The sequence below is a fragment of the Crotalus tigris genome, unplaced genomic scaffold, assembly GCF_016545835.1.
Source record: "Crotalus tigris isolate CLP2741 ecotype Arizona unplaced genomic scaffold, ASM1654583v1 scf7180000017733.2605024, whole genome shotgun sequence".
NCBI lineage: Eukaryota > Metazoa > Chordata > Lepidosauria > Squamata > Viperidae > Crotalus > Crotalus tigris.
The window spans coordinates 2,514,714-2,533,183 of record NW_024096600.1 but is presented as its reverse complement, the minus strand read 5'-3'; the positions used below and the strand labels follow the sequence as shown (position 1 = coordinate 2,533,183).

Sequence of the window (18,470 nt, the reverse complement as noted above, 5' to 3'; positions counted from 1 at the left end):
GTAAGGTATACACCTCTGTTTCTGTTTCATGTCATTATGCTCAAACTTTCCACCCTCTTCAATATCTTTCTGTTGTTTTGGCAGCCAAACAGCATATAACATTCATCCAGGAGTTACAAGATGTCACTGCTAAGGAGAAAGATTCAATGGCAACCTTTGAATGTGAAACGTCTGAGCCCTTTGTTAAAGTGCAATGGTACAAGGATGGGATGGAGATATGTTCTGGAGACAAATACCGAACACATTCTGATAGGAAGGGTCATTTCCTTTCTATACTAATGATCGACAAGTTTGATGAAGACGACTACAGCTGTGCCCTTGTAGAAGATGAATCTGTAAAAACAACAGCTAAACTAATTGTAGAAGGTGAGGAGAGAAACTGTTTTAACGTATACTTTTTCTCAATATCTCTTTGTATAGAAATGAAACATCAGCTGTGCTGTTCAATGGGAGCTTTTCTATGTATCATTCTGAGCTTCTCTGAATAGCCAGTCATTGTTGAACATAATACAGGTAGTCCTTGACTATAATGAAGCCTGCCCATTATGTTTGATGTCATGAAAGTTGTAAAATAGTTCAATCACATGACCCAATTTTATGACCTTTTTTGAGGCAATTGTTAAACAAACAAATGAATGCGGCGATAATTTAAATGAAAACCATAGTCTTTAAGTTAACCTATTGTTCTCTGAGCTTGCTTGTTTTCTTGCAGATGTTTCATTACCCAAACTAGGTTACATCATCAGTGATGTTACCTAGTTGGGTAATGAAACATCTGCAAGAAAACAAGCAAACTAAGAGAGTACCAAGGACCCGCTCATGTCAACCCTGAGTTACAAATATTCTCCTTTATTAGAACCTATTGTTCACTAAAGAGTGTTTTTTGCTGAAAATAACTTCTGATTTTGGGTAAAACTGTTAAAAAACATGGTCACATGACCACAGGATTCTGCAAACAGCCACTAATGCAGATGTATTGCAGAGGTCCTGAAGTAGAGTCATATGACCACGGGGTGTAGCCCACCTGGCAGAATTTCTGAACCAGTTCATAACTCCCTTTTCCCAGGTAAGCCTCAACTTCAAACAGTCACTAAGTGAACAGTCGTAACTCAACTCACTAAGTGACCAGTTGTAACTTCCTGTAATATGATGATGATGCAATGATTATTGTGTGATGGAATCGGTTTGTCTTCTATTGTTGTTGTTAGTCATCCGGATTCAGGATGGCTTACAATGCAATTTACAAAAAGCATCCACAATTAAAAATAAATAAATCACACTCCCAATAACATCTTAATAAAACACAACTTAATAAAAAGTAAACAAAAAACAAAAAACCAAACAGGCCATCTCTGAAGGTCCAGTCTAGCTTCTAGCAGAAGGCTGTTTCACATCACTGAATCCATGATAAAAAAGGCAATGCTTTGGCATCATTCCCCCTCACATCATGGAATTGGGTCCCTTGCAGCTTCTACTGGCAGGTTCTCCTTGGATAAATCACCTCTGGCTATAGCAGTCAGTGCTGCAGATACAATAGTTCCAGCCTTGAAAGTTTTGCAGAGGCCCTTGAAATCTAGATATTTAACAAAGTAATCAGATGCACATTTTGAAATTGTGCATAAGACCCAGGACCATAGTTTTAAAAAAGTACACCATATGACTGTGTCCTCACTAAAAAAAGTTTATACTTTTGCATGTATCCTGAATGGTGATAAATGGGATGTTCAAACAAGTTTTCTTTGGTTCCTTTTACAACATGCTAAATATGAGTAACAAATGATGTATTTTTTTATGTGATGGAAAACATGAAAATACCAGGATGGTTTTTAATAAGGGAAGCTTTTACTCACCTCAGTGTAACCACTGTTGAGAAAATCGTAATGTATAAAGATATTTTGAACACTGAAGGGAAAACAAAATGGAAACAAGGGCTGGGGAAACGGGGTATTAGTCTAATAAGGGGACTGTAATTGCAAATAAAATTGAGTTATGAATTGGATAGAAAAGATATAATTTAGAAGCAATGTTAGTAGATACAATATTAGAAAAATATGATGAAGAAGGAATATATATTTAATGTGGTATGTAAGTTATATGTATTAATAGTAGAAAGAATTGTATTTGTTTAGTGTTTGAAAAGTGAAGAAACATCACTTGAAGAAGAGAGGATTAAGAAAATGCCAGAATGTGCAGAAATTAAGAGTGATATTGAAGAACAAAGAAAAGGAAGATACAGAATAATTTTATTATGTATTGTTAAGTAAAAAATGAACCCAGACAACATGTTGTTTATTAAGCACTTATGATTTGCAAATATTAGAAAATCAATAACATTTTATATAAAAAACAATTGTGAAACAAAAGGCTTTTTAATGAAAATTATGTGTAAATTAAGATGGTTTTCAGATAAAACAAAATGTTGCTAGAAATGGTTTTATTCTGACATGTATTATACCATCTAACGTTATCTGCTTTCTTTGTTAGTTATTGAAAACACTTTAAAGTGGAGCAAATGTTTAATCCAGCTGGGGAATTTTCATAATATTAACTGAAATGTCTATATTTGGATGCAGGTGCTGTGGTTGAATTTATAAAAGAATTGGAGGATATCGAAGTTCCAGAATCCTTCTCAGGGGAACTAGAATGTGAAATTTCCCCTGAAGATATGGAAGGAAAGTGGTATCATAACGGCATTGAGCTGGTACCCAATAATAAATATGTAATAGCTTCACGCCGGGGTCGTCAGATCCTTACCATTAAAGATGTTGCTAAAGAAGACCAAGGAGAGTATAGCTTTGTGGCAGAAGGGAAAAAGACCTCCTGTAAACTGAAGATGAAACGTAAGTCCATCCACAACAACTGATCCTGACTTATGAATATTTTATACTCACCATTTCTCATCATGAATAACTGTGTCATTTTTATATATATATATATCTTAGCACGACCTGTGAATATCCTTCAAGGTCTATCTGATCAGAAAGTCTGCGAAGGTGATATTATACAACATGAAGTGAAGCTCTCCCAGGAAAATGTTGAAGGCGTCTGGATGAAGGATGGCGTTGAAATTCAACCAAGTGATCGTATCCACATTGTCATAGATAAGCAATCCCATATGCTCCTAGTTGAAGACGCAACCAAAGAAGACAGAGGATCATACTCCTTTAACATCCCTAGTCTGCTTCTTGAAACATCTGGCCACGTATCTGTCTCTAGTAAGTTTGAAAGTTTCCTTGGGAATCTTGTAACCATATCCTAGGCAATATTGAGACAAAAATGAATTAATGAGTACTAAATAACAGAGATCAAAGGAAATTAGGGGAAAAAGGAAAGAAACCTAAGTCAAGGTATATTTTCTTGTTGCTGCAGCATGGAGGTATTTTATTAATTTTTTATGAGATATGTTCTCATGGCATCACTTTCACCTCATACCCAATCTGCCGCCAAGAATTGTCCCACGTGAAACTTCCCATAAAGACAATCTAGGGAACCTTGGTGTTTGGTGTTTGTATATCTTGTTTGCTTGTATATTCATAGACATCCATGCTGGAGAAATTATAAAGGAAATATATAAGATGTGGACACTTGCCCCCAGAAAAACAAATGTGGAATGGGAGGGGGGTAGGAGATAGAAGAGATAAGAGAGAGAAGAGGGTTTTTTTGTTCTGTTTTTTTAGCTTAATCAAAACTGATTTGGGAGAGAAATTACTTTCAGGGGAGGATAAGAAATAATGATCTAGAAACACAATTGCACTGAGACTAATCAGCTACTCCAGTCCCTCAGGCAGAATTTTGCAGAGGTAGGGCTGGGAGGGTAGCATAGGTACATCAATCTTCTGTTTCCCATTTTCATAGATGATGCCACCTGAAAATTGCCTGGATTACAGTATACAAATTACCTCCAGAAGACACATCTATGAGTTTGTTTTATGAAACTATAGATCTCTCAGTTCCGCTGATGAGGCACTGTAAAGATAGACTGTGGGGGCAGTTTATAACAATATATTTTCCTCCCAACTAAAGAGCAAGAAGAAAACATATTAATATGACCCTGAGGAAGTATCTTAAATCTGGAATGCTTGAAATGTAACCCTTTTATGATGGCTATCTTATGCTATTTGCAGGTGTGGAGATAATTGTTCCTCTGAAAGATGTCCATGCTATTGAAGGCACAAAAGCCATCCTTGAGAGCAAAATTTCAGTCCCTGATGTATCTTCCTCCAAATGGTATATAAATGATGAACAAATAAAGCCCGATGACCGTGTACAAGCAGTCTCCAAGGGCATGAAGCAACGACTTGTCTTTACCAGGACATATGCATCAGATGAAGGACAGTGCAAATTAGCTGTTGGCAAAGTTGAAACCAGCTGTAATCTCATAATTGAAAGTAGGTATTCTTTGAACATGCAGCCATTCTGCTCCTGCAAAGATGCGATAATAGGAATTCAATACTGTTAACTCCCTTATCTATTTATTTATTTTAAACAGAAATTAAGATTATTAAAGGTCTTCATGATATCACCTGTACTGAAACACAGAATGTCACCTTTGAAGTTGAGCTGTCCCATGCTGGAATTGATGTGCTGTGGCATTTTAAGGACCAAGAAATCAAAGCCAGCCCCAAGTACAAGATAGAGGCACATGGCACAATATATAAGCTGACAGTAATCAACATGATGAAAGATGATGAAGGAGAATACACATTTTACGCTGGAGAAAAGAAGACCTCTGGGACACTGGTGGTAGCAGGTTAGTTGCATGGAATGTTTGTGATAGTGGTGAATATCTATAGCTCAGGCATAGGATGAAGGTGAAGGTTCATTCTCTGAGCTTCTGGATTGATTTCCAGAACATTTTTTTACCAGGCTAGGTAACATTTTCAGGGGAATTTCACTGAAGATGTTACCTAGCCTGGTAATGAAACATCCGGAAAGTAGCCCACAAGCTCAGAGAATGAACCTCCACCCTCATGCATAGAATCTTTTGATTCTCTTTTTAAATTTTATCTATCTATCTGTTTCTATCTACTGTATCAGCCTGTCTATCATCTATTTCTTTCTTTCTTTCTATCTATCTATCTATCTATCTATCTATCTATCTATCTATCTATCTATCTATCAAATTTGTTTGATGCCCATCTCACTTTAAAGCGACTCTGGGAGGTTTACAACATGCCCAATCATTTGTTAAGGCACTTGCAATTCATTTCATTGTTACAAGTTGAAATTTGTAATACAAAAATTCAGAGTGAATTTAGGGGGCAAAATGTCAGAATATTCCTTAACATTCCTAATGGAAGCAATCTTCCAGAACCTTCCAAATTCACTGAAAGAGCCAGGTACCTTTTGGACAATTGTAGGTAGGTAATATAGGACAATAGCTTTTAATATGACTTTTAATTTTCAATGTCTGAATATATCACTTCCCCCCCCCTTTTTTTTTTTTACTTAGTTTTCGTTTTCTAGCATGTCCCCTGGGAACATTGGGGAGGAAATCATTACGTGGCTATCATAGTTGCACCCTACTTTTGAGTGGTGTGCATGGCTATATTGCAACATGAATACCCAAACCAAAAATGATCCCTTTAGGTTAATATTATTTTTAAGTAAAATGAAATATCAGCAATAGGATTACTTGCCAACCACCCATTTAATAATATTAAATTTAATAATCCAGTTTACACATTAAACACTGCAAGTCTAGAAAAACTTTTGCAGGTCTTTAGGGGCAGTATCCAAGGCCTTTGAAAGCTGCTGATTGTGCACCTCTCCAAATCCAGCCAAGTGTAGTGCGGTTCCATTAACATTTCATTTTCCTTCTTTATGACCACCTTTCCACAGGTCAGTTACAGAATATGTTGCAGAGCTGTGGAGTACATCTTAGAAGGCCATTTCTATTTACGAATAGAGCCAGCCCTATGCATTCCAGCAATGATAGCGCCACACAGTATCTAAGGTCACCTAAGTAATTTTAGCGCCTAGATAGAAAAATCTTCTCAAGCAATAAAACTGAAAATTAAGTTTTTTGCCATTTCGTATCAGACATCTGAGAAGGCAGCTATATCTAAGAGTAGGTTTAGGCTCAAGTATAGTAACAGAATGTTACTGCTTTTATAGATAGGAATTACCACAGGAAAAAGAGTTTCCTTGGGAGGGTACCTGAGGGATCGTCTTTTTTGAAGAGTTTCTGCCCATCCACTTAGATCAAATAGGATGGCCATGTTGCAAATCCCATCATCCAAATAATGTCAACTGACAGGGGCTAGAAGCTTTTCCCATAGCAGCCCCTGCTCTGTGGAACATCTTCCCTTCGGAGATTAGAATGGCCTCAACCCTGTTAGCCTTCTGTATTGTTTAAAGAGCTGGCTATGCTCCTGAGTTTGGTGCACTACATGCTCCAAGGCCTCCCTGGCTGTCTTGTTAACAGGACAGATGTCTTGCTTGCATGTACTCAAACTAGATGTTTTAATGGCTTTTGTGTTTTAACGGTTTTTACTGTTTTTATTGTTTTAAAATGTTTTTAAGATTTTAATTGTAGTATATGTTTCTGAATTGTCAACTGCACAGAGTCGTTTGCTGAGATGGGGGGCTATAAAAATCAAATTAATAAATAAAAATAAAATGAAAGTGGAGTTAAATTGAAAACCTATTCTGCAGATAAACTGTTTCCTTTTGCTTTTCTTTCACAGGTGGTGCCATTTCAAAGCCCCTTACTGATCTCACAGTAGCTGAATCCCAGAAAGCTGTTTTTGAATGTGAAGTAGCCAATCCTGAATCTGTAGGCCAATGGCTAAAAGATGGAAAGCCACTTACTATGACAGATCGTTGCAAAAGTGAATCTGATGGGTTGAAGCGGAGACTTATTATCCCAATCAGCAAATTGGATGATGTTGGGGAATATACCTTCCGAGTGGCATCTTCAAAAACATCAGCTAAGCTGAAGGTTGAAAGTAAGTAATTAAGGAAATGTCATCTCAGATATCATGTATTTGTAGACTTATTTGATTCTTGATTTTTTTTTTCTGGAATTTGAGACTGTGGTTGTAAAAAGATATATATCTCTGGACACAGTGGATTTATTTTGGAGTGGATATGTATAGGTATATTAGGTATTTTTAAAGTCAAAATCTAACATTGTTAGTTCCATCTTTAGTTCCTAAGTGGAATGGGATTTTTCAAATATTCCATTGTGAAGCAGATAAAAGGCAGTATTAGACAAAGAAGTATGAGATATAAGTTTCATTCACTGCATAGAAAGAAGAATAAGAGTGTAACACAAAATGGATTTTAAGAAATGTTGAGTGGGGGTTTGGTGGGGGTAGTAAAAAGTGACCACCCTATTCCAATCTCCCTAAGGCCCACTCAAATTCTCTTCTAAAAGTCCGTTCAGAATGAAATAGCCCGTGTGAGGGAAAGAATGAGAAGGAAGGAGATAATCACCAAAAACTGAGCAGAGCAGTTTCTATGAGCAAGTGAGGGAAAGCTGTTGCTCCCTTTTTACCTCATAGCCTCTCATGGGCTAAGCTTTAGCTATACATCTTAGACCCCCAATTATGCATAGTTTAATTAGACTGCTAGACTTGGATTTAGCTAAATTCTCTCAGACACTTGGGAAAACACGATTAGATAAGAATCTTTTAAAAAATATAATTTTATTGATTTTTTAAATATAAACATCTTGATATTTGATAAACAGCGTGTTGTCTGGGTTTATATTTGCAAAGTAACCACTAACGGTTAATTTCTATATTCCAAAATTCACATTATAACTTTGCTTGATTTTCTCTTCTTCCAATAATATTCTCTTTGCAACCTAAATCAATACAATTCTTATTAATTTAATAGATAACAATTAAATATAAAGATTTTTCTAAGATTTCTACCAATAATAATCTCATCAATATCATGCTTCTTTTCTATCTAATAATCTTGGTTGCCTCGTCACAAATCCTGTTTACAATTCTTATTTAAATTTATTTTCCCTACAATGTGCAAAACATTTCTACTGGTTAAAATTTTCCCAGAATTAATTACCTTAAAGTATTTAAATTTATTTTCATATCTTAAAAAATAAGAAAAAGACACAAAAGAAAGACATAGAAAAAGAAAAGACATGAGAGAGAAAAAGAAAAAGAAAAAAAGAAAAAAAGAAAAAAGGAGAAGAAAAAAAGAAAATAATATACTATTTAAAATACGTATCCCTCTTGAATTAGTATACACTTATTTCCAAATTCTTTCTGTTCTTTTTACCCATAATCAAACCTATGTTTAATCTTTAAATGTTCCATTTAATAAATCCAATCATCTAATCTTTTAACTCTATTCAAAACATTTTTCCCATTTTCAGTTATCCATTGGAATTTTCTTAAAATCAATTACATTTAAATATTTAAAACATTTCCTTTATGTTAATCATCCACACATTTTTATAGTTCTCATATCGAAAAACAAAAGAAAAAAAGTAAAAAATATACTGTCTTATTTAGAGAGTTCATCCCTCTTAAACTAAAATCTTTCAATTTCTTTATCCATATTCAAACAAGTATTTAATTTTTAAATATTCCCTCTGATACACCTCATCATCTAATTCCTCAATTCTCACTTTAGCCTTCTTCTTTTGTCAAGCATTTATCCCAATCAATATATTCTGTTGCATCAAAGAGTCTTTCCATAATCTTGTAAATGTTGTTGTGGATATAGTAGGCAAATCAAGCATCATGTCTTTGTAAAAAGTTTTTGCCCCTTCATATTCATTGAAGATTTCTCTCATCATCCTTTGTCTCCCCATTTCTTGTGGTAGTCTCAATGGCTCAGCAATCCATTTTGTCAAATATTTTTCCTTATCCTCAAATGTACTTTGTGATCTTAGAGTTATTTTTTTCAATGTTTCTTGTAAGTCCTTCTCCACTTGAGTCTCCACTAGCTTATATTCAGTTGTCTGCTTTATATGATCTCTCTCTTTTTTTGTTTTCTGATCATTTGATTGTTGTGATGTTAAATTGAAAATGCATTCATTTAAATTTTCAAATTCATTTTTAATTTCCTTATGGTTTGAAGTTAATATCATTTGCATTTGTTGTAACAGAACAAACATTTCTTCTTGGTAGGTATTTCTGCAGCTCTCTAATGCTCCATAATGATCAAAAGTCCTTTCTCTGCCAATCACTTTAAAGTTGCAATTTATAAAAATATTTATAATCCAGGAAGATCAATTTTTTCTAAGTTTTGTAGTTCGCACTTTGCAGATAGCCCAGCTGCTCTTTGTTTAATCAACACTCTGAAGGTCACAACAACAAGCTTCTCTTTCTTTGCTGTATATTTAGGGTAGTATTTTCATCCACCACTAGATGTCAACATCAGTCCATCTTTCAATCCCCCCCCCCCTAAACTTAATTCACTGTTTCTGTTTAGAGGAGGGTGGAACAAAGACAACCCCCCTCACTTTTGGAGGATTTTTTACTTCTGGGTTTTTTTCTTTTTTTTCTCAGGAAATCAGTAGGTAGAAGAGAGAAAATCAATATTCTTACCCAGTTCAATCACACTGTTTACAATCATGCTTAGTTTAGTACTTTTTTAAACTTTGGTTAGACTCACGAATGATGTTAGCCTTTCTTCTGTTGGTTTTTGGAGGGTTTTCCCCAGACATCCTGATTGACCACTGTCTCCCCAGGATCAGCGGAGTTTCCCTCCTTCCTTGCCACCTCTCCAGGATGGCTTTGGGTCCATTTAAGGTCCCCAAACAGAGAGAAATCAGCCGTAGGAATCGGATCGGATCGATCCCTTGGCTGGTGTGCTAGCTGCGCAGAACCGGAAGCCAGATAAGAATCTTTATTATAAAGACGTATTAAGTGGTTGATTGTCCCTTATCAATGGGAATATGCAGTTCCCTTCTTATGCCCACAGAAAGCTAAGCTCATTTTGTCTTCTTCAGGCCTTTCCCACATTGTATGATTGTTCATACAATTGACATTTCTGTCCTGAGAATCACCAGCTCCTCACTTATTTTTCACATTATATTATAAAGTCTGGGTACAATATTAGATTTGCATTAGATATTCATTTTATAATTCTGTGTCTCTTCTTTTTAAATAGCTGTCAAGATCAAAAAGACACTAAAGAACCTGACTGTGACAGAAACACAAGATGCAGTATTTTTAATAGAACTTACTCACCCAGATGTGAAAGGTGTACAGTGGATTAAAAATGGTGTTGAGCTACATCCCAGTGACAAATATGAAATCAAAGTGGAGGGAACCATCTATACGCTGAAAGTGAAGAACTGTGCTGTAGCCGATGAATCAGTTTATGGTTTTAAACTGGGAAGAATAGGAGCAAATGCAAGACTCCACGTTGAAAGTAAGTCAATCAAGTAGACGGGAGTAAATTTGATGACATTAATACCGGTTGTCAAAGGACAAGAAGCATAATTGCTCTTAATATGTATATAGTATTCATTCACACTCTCTTACTTCTCAGAAAAAGAGATAACTGTAATGGCACATGTGCATTTTATGGCCAGTGGTGCCTCTTTCAACCACCTCAATTTCAACACTGAAAAGCCACTTATTACTTGTCCCTTTTCTAATGCCAATATCTTGGTTGGAATTAAAGTCAAGTATCATGACTAAATGTTTGCTTTTTTTTTCCTTTAGCTGTTAAAATCATTAAAAAACCAAAGGATGTGACTGCTCTGGAGAACGCTGTTATTTCCTTTGAAGTGAGCGTTTCTCACGATGCTATGCCTGTGAAATGGTTCCACAAAAACGTCGAGCTCAAACCAAGTGACAAATGCAGACTGAGTTCTCAAAGAAAGGTTCATAAACTGACCCTGCAAAATATATCTCCTGCTGATGCTGGAGAATACACAGCAATTGTGGGGCAACTTGAGTGCAAAGCTAAGCTTTTTGTGGAAAGTAAGTTTTTTTAAGCTTCTGCCTAAAATAGATTTTAAGTGCCATTAACATTGTCACACTTGAAGACCTTTGTCTCACTTTACTTTTTAAAATTACCTTCCACAGCGGTGCACATTACAAAGACCATGAAAAATATTGAAGTTCCAGAGACTAAAACTGCCTCTTTTGAGTGCGAGGTGTCTCATTTCAATGTACCTTCTATGTGGCTGAAAAACGGAGTGGAAATTGAAATGAGCGAGAAGTTTAAAATCGTTGTTCAGGGGAAACTCCATCAGCTCAACATTGTGAATACCAGCAGTGAAGATTCTGCGGAATATACTTTCATCTGTGGGAATGACAAAGTTAGCGCAACCTTAACTGTCAAACGTAAGTTTGCAACTGGAAAGAGGGAAGGATATTTTGTAGAAGCAAAGATGATCAGGCCAGCAAAGCATCTTGAATAAAAGCTTGAGCAGAAATGGGCTGCTTTCCTTTGATCTGAAGGTTGACCATGCTTAGTGGACCTATGGGGAGTCCCTACATTTCTTGGTGGCCATTCCAATCATGCTACAATTGAAGAATGAAATGTAGCAAACAAATAAATAAACCTTCCTTGGGGGAAGGATTTGAACAATTAGTTATTTTTCCTCCAGTTATACATTGCTGAGATTCTAAATATCTGTTGTTATTATTAGCCACTAATCCTAATCAGTTATCTAGCTCAAGAACACTGAATCAATCTTTCACTGATTATTTCTTTCCCACAGCTGTCCTGATTACGTCTATGCTGAAAGACATCAATGCAGAAGAGAAAGATACAATCACCTTTGAAGTCACTGTCAATTATGAAGGCATCACATATAAATGGTTGAAGAATGGGGTGGAAATAAAGTCCACGGACCGATGCCAGATCCGAACGAAGAAACTTACACATTCACTCTCAATAAGGAATGTCCATTTCGGAGACACTGCTGAATACACGTTTGTTGCTGGCCAAGCAACATCGGCAGCAACTTTATATGTGGAAGGTATTCCTTCTTTTTGTACACTTTATAATTCTTGGCTTGTTTATATAAATGTGTTCAGGAAGGAAGCAATCTAGTCAGAACTCAGGCTACATTAAGGAAGGCCTACATATGATCCTTAACTAACACACACTGATTCCTCATAGATTAGCTTTCAGAAACTATAATATTGGATATGTCTCAATAGGTGGTCTAACATTAGTCAACAATGAACTATATATATATATATTGAATTGATAAGCTATAACTGAAACTTGTTTCCAACACAGGCAGCTGTAACTAAACCAGGCAGCATCAAATTCACCATAGTTTTCATAAACCACAAAATCATCACTTCCCGATCCAGCCCATTCTACAATATTCTGTCTTATTCCATAGCTAGGAAACCATAATTTTTGGTTTAGTTGTGAATGGCTTTTTCTTATCTTTTTGTTCTTGAAAATTATGGTAAAATCACATTAACTGTGGGAAATCGCCACAGAATCTATCAGTCTTCCTATCTCCACTAAATCTTGATATAATCTATTTTTTCTTCTTTTTTATGTCATTGAGATAATATGACTATGTCAGATATAGGTGAAATATAGGACTCTGGGTCATTTTGTTAACATTTAATCCTAGAAAAAAATAACTTTTATTATGTAAGTTAAAATAGCTTGTATTCAGGTTATCTTAATACTGCAACAGGTCTGTAATCTGTACTTGAATTCTGTGGTACCAAATATATTATTGTATCTCTGCTGAAAGCTTTCCTAAGTTTTGTCTCTGAACCTCCCCAAAATGTATCCATTCACCCACTTCCAAATTCCTCTCTCTTCCATTTTGTCCTCCTTATTGAATGTAATGGAATGGGGATGCCCTACGTTCCACCATCCAATCATCAAAAGCTGAAACAGAAAACTGTGGTTAATGAGAGACTTCCTGGTTTGTTCAAACTTGCAGAACAGTCTGGCTACAGGCAAAAAGGCTTGTTCATCTCTTGGCTAATTAAGCTAAGATATGAATATCCAAATGCAGACAAAATGCACAATTACAGTGCACTTCCTATACTGGAAGTCAGTTACTAGAAATAGCTATTTGTATATAATCCAAAAATATATTTGGATTTTATTGAAATTATTCTCATCTGCTTTCAGAATTGTATGTAATATTAAGGGTCATCCATTCCTTCCTGCCCAGAAATTATTGTAAATTGCTATGATTAATAATGCAGAAAAACAAGGAAGTAAAGTCAATAGAATAGGATGCTGTGCAGAACAAAAAGAAACTGTAGTAACTTCATAAATAAAGTGATATTTAATTGCCTCCATCTACCAATAGAACAGATTCCACTTCTACCTGCAACTTCTAGGTGTCACCCCATTTGTTCTATCTAGAGTAATAGATACTTTCCAGAACAGATGGGTTAGTCACAGAGAGGCCGTTGAAGGGAGGAGGGGGAGAAAGAAGCAAGATTCCTATGACATTAGATATAATTTATAAATATTAATCTTTTTGACTCATATTAGCCATTGATAACAGCTTGCATTAACTTTTTTCTAGCCCGCCATATTGAATTTAGAAAACACATCAAAGATATTAAAGTGGTGGAGAAGAAAAGAGCTGTTTTTGAATGTGAAATCTCAGAACCTGACATTTCTGTTCAGTGGATGAAAGATGGACAGGAACTTCAGCTGGGTGACCGGTAATTTCTTTAGAATTGCATCAACTTTATTATATTGCCACACAGCTTGTGAACTACTGATGAAAACTATGCAGCAGCTGTCTAGAATCAGGTTTCAGATCTTGTTTTGATCAATCTGCCTAACTCTTTGGCTAATTTTCAAGTTTGTAACATGTCAGCTCTCAGAAAAAAAATAAATCAATCCTAATTTTTGATTGCTGTAACCTGCTTCTTCTTTCATGAACTTTAGGGACAGTGCAGAAACATCCCTGCATTTTGATTGCTAATTTTCTCCTCCAAGTGTGGGCAGCTTCGTCTTTGTCTCATGTACAAGCTAATTTTAGAATTTAAGAAAAATAAACCAGCTGTTTGAGGCAGCTGATTATGGGTATCACAAAATGCAGTTGATCAGTAGTTATTTAATTTATTAGTAAGAAAAACCAACACATCCGAAACATTTTGGTTAATGCAAAATATGCTACCTTTTGCTTACCTAACTTAATCTAGCAATGCTATCTACCATCTGAGTGGATTTATTGCAATCTTTTGGGTAGGGAACTGTGAAGTGATTCCTTGCTGTAAGCTGAGAGTTGTCACAGGATAAGAAAGACAAAAAGTTTCCATGAGCCAGCTGATCTTATACATCATCCTTCATTAGATTGGGATATTATTTTTTTAACAATTTTAACTAAAATCTATAATGAGCATCTGATACCCACTTACAGATCTTTAAAAAGATCTTGTGTTAAACATATTTGAGTCCTCAGACTAGTTTTCCTTTGCTTTTCTCTTCCATTCCTGCTGGAATTGCAGTGATTTTATTTTGGGAAGTTCTGAAGTGAGAGTGTCAGAAAAAAAATGGCACTCAAGAGCTGTCTGTTGTGAAAGTTGTAACCCCCTGCATTAGGAAATTAATATGTTAATATATTTACTTGTTCTAGATCAGGAGTGTCAAACATGCAACATCATGGCAATGGAGCGGACGCGGCTTCACTATGATGCATTCAGCCAGCGGGCCGGCAGTTTGACACTCCTGTTCTAGATCATTTAAGGATTAAAGAGTGTCTTTTCGTGATACAGGAGGTCATACAGATGTTATAGATCAATAAATAAATGGACTATCTGTGATTTGTGGTTTCTGTTCATGATTAGTTTCATGCATAGTCCTATAAACTAGAGCTCTAACAATTGTCTGCCATTTCTTGACTCTTTTTGACTATGAACTTCAGAAATTTATGGAGCCACCCCAACTTTTCTAAAATATTTTAAAAACAATTTTCTAAAAGTTCTTTTTCCCTTTTCTGAATTTGCTTTTAGAGTAAAAGTTCAACAGGAACGGTTTGTTCATCGTCTTCTGATTACATCCACAAAGATGTCTGATTCAGGGAAGTACACAGTAGTGGCTGGAGGAAATATGTCCAATGCTAATTTGATGGTGGAAGGACGTGATGTTCGCATCAGAAGCCCCCAGAAAAATGTTCAGGTATAGTATTTCAGGTCTGATTAAAGGGATTATTGATACAATAATATACAACACAGTATGTGACAAGGCAATAATACACAACACAATATGTGACAAGGCAATTAAAAAGTCAGATTACAATACAGCAATAATATATAGGTGTAACTTAAAAGTGCATTCAAGCAATTGTGGAGAATGTTTGATTTCTTCAGTGTAACAAGAGATGATGCTCGGAGCCGACCATTTAGCCTGAGCCTCATCCCCAAATCTCATATTTTATTATTTTGAAATGCATGCCAAAGGACTGGCAGAACCAGAGGAGAGAGCGTAGCTAATATATAATGAACATGATGCCTTTTAAATGAAATAATATCTTGTTTCTTCAGCGATAACAGTTGCTGTCATTCACAAGGAAAGTGAAACAAATGAGGAAATCTTATACTGTATACTATCTTTAAAAAATAGTGATGTATATTTTGAACATCCTTTTAGTTTTCAGATATTGTGTCAATGTTACATATTAGTGTTGGAAAAGGAACATAGGTATCTATACATAACTATGTCATACCAAAAAATTCTAATTGGATAGCCCACCAGTGTTTAAACAGTATTGTAAAACAGGGAGGGAGGGAGGGAGGGAGGGAGGAAGGAAGGAAGGAAGGAAGGAAGGAAGGAAGGAAGGAAGGAAGGAAGGAAGGAAGGAAGGAAGGAAGGAAGGAAGGAAGTCCTCATAAATAGTCCAGTAACAACATATGACCTATGACTTCCAAGGATTCTGGAATGCTGAAATGGACAGAAGGAAGAAAATGGGGGTGGGGGTGTGGAAGTAGAGTTGGCTAACTTGAACCTTACAATTTCTAGGTTTTTGTAGCTGCAGATATGGTAGAGATTGGAAGGATTAGAATATACCATAAATAGAAAAGTTACTTTCATCACTAAATGGTTACATCAGGTGGAATGGGAAACCCCCCCCCCAAAGGTATCTGTTTCCCTTCTGTAATCTTCAGACAATATTCCATGTATATTCTAAACATTATTGCAAGGCTTTGTTCCAATCCAGAAGCAGCCCTGGATAGGAGCATTTTATCATTTTTTCTTAAATCCCCACTCATTATTTTAATACAACTTGAAAGACACTAAAGTCCTATTATTGTTACATTCACAGAGGGAGTGGAACCATTGTAGCATTTTTATCACTTGTCTTGGTTATATTTTATTTGTAAGGGAAGGTCTGAAGGAGGAAGAGCCTCTACAGTTACTGGTTTTCCATAAAATTTTGAATCAAGGATGCAGAAAGGGAATTTTAACTAAGTAATCATGTGACTACAATACATCCTTTATGTGATTACAATGATCCTAGGACAATTGTCTTGGCTTCATTTTATTGTAATTAATTAAAGGAGAAGGCACAGACAAGGCTGGAAAAACTTGCATTCCACATATCAACCCTAGATCATATTACAAATATCCTTTTCCAGATTAGTCAGAATCCTGAAAAAGTTATGAGCTCTTAAGATAGGTTGCCACATATTCTCAGGAACATTGTTCAAACTATGTCAGGATTTTTAAGCAATCAACATTTTGCTGAATTGAACCCATATACTACCATTTCTTCCATTTGAGCGTTTTTATTGACCCGCTAGAAAGTATTTGAGCAAATGATTTTGAAAATAGGAAAAATACAACATATTTTAATTGTTTTGGCTGCAAGAAATTAGAAATTCAGTTTAACATGCAAAAGAAATAATAAAATGCAAGTTCTTAGCTTGATTAATAAATTAATTAGGTGTCAGACTCTTACCTGGATTAGCACATGGCCAGGATTGATTTTTTATTATTTTTTAAATTGCTGTTACTTAATAATACAGCATAAAGGGAAAATATAGTAAAAGAAAAAAAAGAAACCAATAAAACAGCAAAAATGATAGATGTAAGATTCGCATACATATGTATGAAATTTTACACAATTGTTTCAATAAAGGATTATCATATTTCATTGTATATCATGTGGGTAATTTTTTAAGTCTTATCTGCCTTTTGTCTTTCTGAATTTTGCTTGCCATATTTAAATATCAAGCAGCACAGATAGATTTAATTTAGAGTAATTAATCTTTTCTTTGTTGGAAAGAACATTTTTACATTTCTTTAGAATTAAAATTGAATAAGATAAGATTCTTCACACAGCACATTGTGTCTTGGAAGCACTCAATCAAAGTGACCTTTTTCTGGCTGCGTTTTTCCAGGAAATTTATTTTTAGAATCCTAGTTTTGTACATGTACCTAATATTATCAGTTGAGGATATATTCTGCAATGCAGGAAATATACTGCATGAAACACTCTGATGAAGGCCCCCATTTATAAAAAGAATTTGAAAAATGAGAATGAAACATAATATTGAAATACATAAGTCTTTAATAAATTCAGTGCTCAAAAAGTAATACATCTATCTTATGTGATGCCAAGGGCAAATCAGTTTCATTTCCACTTGAGAACTAAAAAATACTAGTTACGTAGTTTCTATTCACAAAACAGTTGTCGTCTTTCTGTTTAACTGACAGGTTCTTGAGAGGCAGCGAGCTGTTGTGGAGTTTGAGGTCAATGAAGATGACATTGATGCTCACTGGTACAAGGATGGGATTGAGATCAATTTTCAGATTGAGGAAAGATATCATTATGAGGTGGAAAGACGTGTCCATAAGATGATCATCACAGAAACGAGATATACAGATGCTGGAGAATATACCTTTTTAGCTGGAAAAAATAGGAGTTCCATCACTCTTTATGTAAATGGTAAGACAGAGGTTTATTTTGATATAAATATTTTGTTTTAATCCCTGTACCCCAGGTGAACAAGTTACTTGCTCTAGATCTCTTTCTAGGCTACTTTTTACTTCTATTCAATTGAGCAGAAAAATTCTCATATTTTTTAGTGTCTATGTTCTCCATATCACATTCCTGCATTTTGATCTGCCTGCCTGCTGAAAATCTTCACAGCAGTGGAAATGTTCTATCATAGCCTTTTTTCCTGATGTATCTTTTTCTATATTTAAGAGACTTGTATATTGCCTAGAACAGATAACTCAAATAATCAATGGATGTGCAATCCATGTATTTATTATTGTCAGAGCATGCACAGTCTTATTGCGCTGAGGAGTAAATACAGTAAACAGTGGTTTGTATTAAATGGTGGTTTATCACACACTATCCACAAAATACACTAGAAACAAGATACATACATGTGGTCATTCAGCAAACTCCAATATACAACAATTACAGCAGATGAATGGACAAGAGAGAAAGACTCCAGCAAAGTTTTCCCTTTTATACTCAGGCTCTTAAAGGGATACTGACAATTATGTTCATATATTATTGAAGACCGCCTGCGAAGCTTTGTGGCTGAACTCAGGTGCCTTGAGATTAATTCAGA

The 18,470-nt window shown here is 35.4% G+C and overlaps 1 protein-coding gene across 50 annotated transcripts in view; it reads left to right on the top strand.

Annotated features, from left to right (window-relative positions):
* The window catches only part of TTN (titin), a 313,395-nt gene that overhangs the window by 34,749 nt on the left and 260,176 nt on the right, over positions 1-18,470 (top strand). For all 50 annotated transcript variants that reach the window (XM_039339406.1, XM_039339428.1, XM_039339419.1 and 47 more), the window contains 13 exons: positions 85-366; positions 2,574-2,840; positions 2,943-3,215; positions 4,125-4,388; positions 4,490-4,750; positions 6,690-6,950; positions 10,093-10,356; positions 10,653-10,913; positions 11,019-11,279; positions 11,660-11,920; positions 13,460-13,601; positions 14,898-15,063; positions 17,602-17,833. In XM_039339406.1, the coding sequence (XP_039195340.1) occupies positions 85-366; positions 2,574-2,840; positions 2,943-3,215; positions 4,125-4,388; positions 4,490-4,750; positions 6,690-6,950; positions 10,093-10,356; positions 10,653-10,913; positions 11,019-11,279; positions 11,660-11,920; positions 13,460-13,601; positions 14,898-15,063; positions 17,602-17,833 (3,195 nt within the window). The remainder of the gene's footprint in view (positions 1-84; positions 367-2,573; positions 2,841-2,942; positions 3,216-4,124; positions 4,389-4,489; positions 4,751-6,689; positions 6,951-10,092; positions 10,357-10,652; positions 10,914-11,018; positions 11,280-11,659; positions 11,921-13,459; positions 13,602-14,897; positions 15,064-17,601; positions 17,834-18,470) is intronic.